The following is a 4,518-nucleotide window of genomic DNA, read 5'->3' as shown; positions in this document are numbered from 1 at the left end:
ATACATACACATACGTACATATATATCGTATATATATATTTATTTATTTATTTATTTGATTATATCAGACATTACTATAGTAAATATTGCGTACCTGTTTGGTGTCCGTCGGCTACGACGTACACGCTCCACAGATAGTCGACGTTGCTCTCGTCGCATCGTGGACAGATGGCGCTGAACGCAGGCACGTCGTCGTCGTTCACGTAGCCGTTCTCGCACGCCTTACAGTCGACGAGGATTCTAGACAAGCGAACGTACGACGTAGAGTTAGAACACAAAATCGATAACAGTTTTACCAAATAAAACAAAATGTTAATAAAAAACAACAACAATAAAGTGACAAAATTCATGAATCCCTAGCAGACATGGATTTTTCGGGGCAGGAACGCATGCAGCGCAGCGACACATATTCAATCCACAAAAAATGAAGCAAATAACGTAACGAAACGAAATAAATTCCACCGAAAAAAAAACATTTCAAACAAATTTACAAAAAAACGACAAGATTCGTGAATCCCTAGCAGATGACACGATCAGCATAGAATATTTCGCGCGCAAAGGCGACATTAAGGGGAGCTTACGCAAGGGTCCCCGCCGCCGCCGCATCGTCGTTCAGCTGCAGCAGCTGTGAGGCGACGCGAGATCTCCTCCCCGGCTTCTCCGCCGTCACCTTAACGAGGAAGCTGCTGTGCTCGGACGCGAACGTCGCCGCGGGCAACCGCAGCACGGGGTCGGTGGCGTTGCGTGGCAGTTCGTGTCCGTCCCGGAAGCAGGGGGCCGTGGGCGTGTGCAGCGGCTGGCAGGTCCAGCGGTAGCTGCGATGAGGAGGTAACAGATACAGGGTGTCAGCTGGCATGAGTCGACAGGTAGCGATGACATATATACATAAATATGATGATGATGATGATGATGATGACGATGATAATAATAATAATAATGACGATAATGACGATAATAATAATAACAATAACAATAATGACAATAATAATAATGATGATGACGATGATGATGATGATGATGATGATGATGATAATAACAATAATAATAACAATAATAATGATGATGATGATGATGATAATAATAATAACAATAATAATGATGATGATGATAATAATAATTAAAAATAGTAATAATAATGGCAATCAATTATATATATGCATTATAAACAACAGACTACTCCACCAATAGCCAAGGAAAATATAGAAGTAGAGACAATTTGTAGCTGGCCAGCCCGATTGTTGTGAGTGTAGCCAAAGCGTGCAAAGTTCAGCCGTAGCTGCAAATTTTAATGCGACAAAACGAACAGCCGCTGCCAAAACCAACTACAGGTCACGCGAGAGATATACGTGAGAGGCACAAGATTCTCTGACCACTTCGTACCTCCCGAGCTAGTGCCACACGCAATACATCAACGCGAGAAGAATTAGTACGAATAACAACAACGGTCAACCACAGCCGTGCACGATATATCACTAGAAAAATTTGCAATAATATAACATAATCAAATGTAAAAATAACTAAACATTAATAATTAATTTAAAAATGATAAGATTAATGTCGTTATAGATAAGGGTCGTTCACAATTATCAACATTTTCGCAAGAGTACAAAACCGTACGCTGGGGGGGAGGGGGTCAATGCCCGCTGTACACTTTCAGCATTTCTGAAAAATTGCGATCCATTTCCCGCGCCGCGCGCCACAGCTGGCATCGCACACATCCTCACACCGCGACGCGCTGAGCCCCGGCCGGCCCGCGCCCTGCACAGGCCCGCGGAACGAACGAACCTAGCAGCCAAGTGCTCCGTTATCCGTGTATCCGTGCCCGTCATAACAGGATTTGCATGTAATTCATATACATGTATCTCTATGTAGAAAACAAATCAACAATTTTCTTCGTACACTTTTAAGGGGGAGGGGGGTGTCTTGAAAAAGTGTACTCTTTGTACACTTGTGAAAATGTTGATAATTGTGAACGACCCCTAATGTAATCTAATAAGTAATATTATAACAGCAGCAGCAGCAGCATACCTAAACGAGGCATCACGGGGGAAGTCGGGATCGTGGGACGCCGACGCGTTCAGTTCCAGCACGTCCTGTCGGCTCACGTTCCTCTGTCTGCCGCCGCCGATCACGCTCTGTAGCGGCGACGCAACGACGGAGAAGTTAACCTCCGTCATCGTGTAGACAAATGTACCGTTCATCTTAACCTGAAACGAGCAAAAAGAATGGTATATATATATTATAGATATATAAAATATATATATATATATATATTATATATTATATTATTTATTATTATGGTATAGACTATATTTCGTAATATATTTTTTCCAGATTGAGCGTTTAATTCTGAGCAATAATTTCGAAATAAAAGCTTTAATGCTTCGCGTACTTCATGAAATGGCACGTCACTATAACAGCAGAATATAGTCTGTCCACTCTCTAATAACGCAGTTGTTATACACATACAAGTACATGCAGCGTCACATCTCCACATCTACCGATCTAGACTGTCCCCACCTCACCTTCAGCATGGCCCTGTAGTCGCCATAATGTAGCAGGTTCTTGTCTAGATACAGCACCCTCTGTTGGAGCGTGGCTTTATCGAGACCCGGCGGGGATAGTTGGGAACTGTTGAGTCTGTGATAGAGCGACCACTGGAAGTTGGCCACCTCGGTCATGCTGCATTCGATGGTCACCACAGGCTCAATGACAACACTCGTCGCCCTCTCAAACTTCAGGAAAGAACGAGCGAAACAGATGCTTGGTCAGTCAGACAAATAGATCAACAATCACATACGGCGATGAGAAAGCTTGACCGAATAACGCAACCTACGGTACGTTTCGTGTAAGTTTCGTTACATTCTCATATTAAATAAAAGCAAATGTAACATAAATACAAGCGTACAACATGAGTACACGATGAGTATTTTCTACGCTCCGGTTTATAATGCAATTTACAGCTCACTACAGAGGTTAGGTAAAGGTTTGACTACATACTGTGAAGGAAAGAAAAGTAAGACAGAAAGAGAGAAAGAAATAACGTACATAGTGCAAATTATATGTAAGAATACAAGATGGTTACGCTGCAGTTTACAATGGATTTACAACTTACTTACAGAGGTTAGGTAAAGATTTGACTACATACTGTGAAAGAGAGATGAGAGAAAGGAAGATAGAACGAAAAAAAGACAGAAAGAAAGAAAGGGATTTACAACTCACTTACAGAGGTCAGGTGAAGGTTTGGCTACATACTGTGAAAGAGAGAAAGGAAGATAGAACGAAAGAAAGACAGAAAGAAAGAAAGAAAGAAAGAACGTACATAGTGCAAATTATATGTAAGAATACAAGATGGTTAGTTTCTACACTGCAGTTTCTATAATAAATTTACAACTCACTTACAGAGGTCAGGTGAAGGTTTGGCTACATACTGTGAAAGAAAGAAAGGAAGATAGAACGAAAGAAAGAAAAAAAGAAAAAAAGAAAGAACATACATAGTGCAAATTATATGTAAGATTACAAGATGGTTAGTTTCTGTGGTGTAGTTCATAAGAAAAGTTTACAACTCACTTACAGAGGTCAGACGAAAACGGACAGCACAGGACAAAAATAAAGAAATACATCAATAAAGAACGTACATAGTGCAAGGACAGAGGTCAGACCTAGGTTTGTCTACATACCAGGGTGCAAAATTAACGCGAGTCCGGAGTCAAATACTCCCTGATTTACTGTCGGACTCCCTGAAAATTCTGCTATACACTAACTAGTTTGTTCCAGAGCACAGCCTCGCGGAATTACCATCCTTTTTCAGCAAATGTTCAAAGAAAATTTGGCAGACGTACAACCGCATGAATCTTCAAAATAAGCACATGCGTTATCTTTAGTTTTGAACTTTAGACTGCGGACTCCCTCATTTTGCCGTGGACTCTTTCGACATTTTTCTGTTGGCAGAGAGTCTGTTGGACTCCCTTGTTCAAAAGTCAATTTCTACCCCTGACATACCGTATGGTGGCTACTGTCTGTGCCAAGCAAACCAAAGCTGATCGCAGGTGTTTTACAAGGCCTCTCCACGACAAACAGCGTCAGGGTGGCCTTCGCTGTGCTGATGTCGTTGTAAGCTTTCACGGATACCTCATACTCCCCGATTCTGAAAACAGAAACATGGTTGTAACCTACATTGACAGGGGTGCTGTATTCTTCCTAACCTACTGAACATATGACTTGCAGGGGTGTTCTATTCTTCCTAACCTACTGAACATATGACTTGCAGGGGTGTTCTATTCTTCCTAACCTACTAAACATATGACTTGCAGATGTGTTCTATTCTTCCTAACCTACTAAACATATGACTTGCAGGGGTGTTCTGTTCTTCTTTACCTGTCGAACATGTGATTGACCAAGGTGTTCTGTTCTTCCTTACCTATCAAATGTGTGATTGACCGAGGTGTTCTGTTCTTCCTTACCTGTCGAACATGTGATTGACCGAGGTGTTCTGTTCTTCCTTACCTGTCGAACATG

General features: G+C 41.7%; 2 protein-coding genes across 2 annotated transcripts in view; both read right to left on the bottom strand.

The window, feature by feature from the left end:
• The window catches only part of LOC106813332 (polycystic kidney disease 1-related protein-like), a gene marked incomplete in the record, with an annotated part of 33,798 nt that extends 33,778 nt beyond the window's left edge, over positions 1-20 (bottom strand). Inside the window, 1 exon segment of the mRNA XM_014817455.1 lies at positions 9-20. Within this exon segment, the coding sequence (XP_014672941.1) occupies positions 9-20 (12 nt within the window).
• Positions 21-74: 54 nt separating this feature from the next.
• The window catches only part of LOC106813330 (polycystic kidney disease 1 like 1-like), a 10,949-nt gene continuing 6,505 nt past the window's right edge, over positions 75-4,518 (bottom strand). The window contains exons 5-9 of the mRNA XM_014817453.1: positions 4,003-4,147; positions 2,526-2,735; positions 2,029-2,207; positions 582-815; positions 75-240 (exon numbers count right to left, since the gene is read on the bottom strand). Of these exons, the coding sequence (XP_014672939.1) occupies positions 75-240; positions 582-815; positions 2,029-2,207; positions 2,526-2,735; positions 4,003-4,147 (934 nt within the window). The remainder of the gene's footprint in view (positions 241-581; positions 816-2,028; positions 2,208-2,525; positions 2,736-4,002; positions 4,148-4,518) is intronic.

The sequence above is a fragment of the Priapulus caudatus genome, unplaced genomic scaffold, assembly GCF_000485595.1.
Source record: "Priapulus caudatus unplaced genomic scaffold, Priapulus_caudatus-5.0.1 Scaffold756, whole genome shotgun sequence".
Classification (NCBI taxonomy): domain Eukaryota; kingdom Metazoa; phylum Priapulida; class Priapulimorpha; order Priapulimorphida; family Priapulidae; genus Priapulus; species Priapulus caudatus.
The sequence above is the reverse complement of the archived record's forward strand: the minus strand, read 5'-3'. Positions and strand labels throughout refer to the sequence as shown.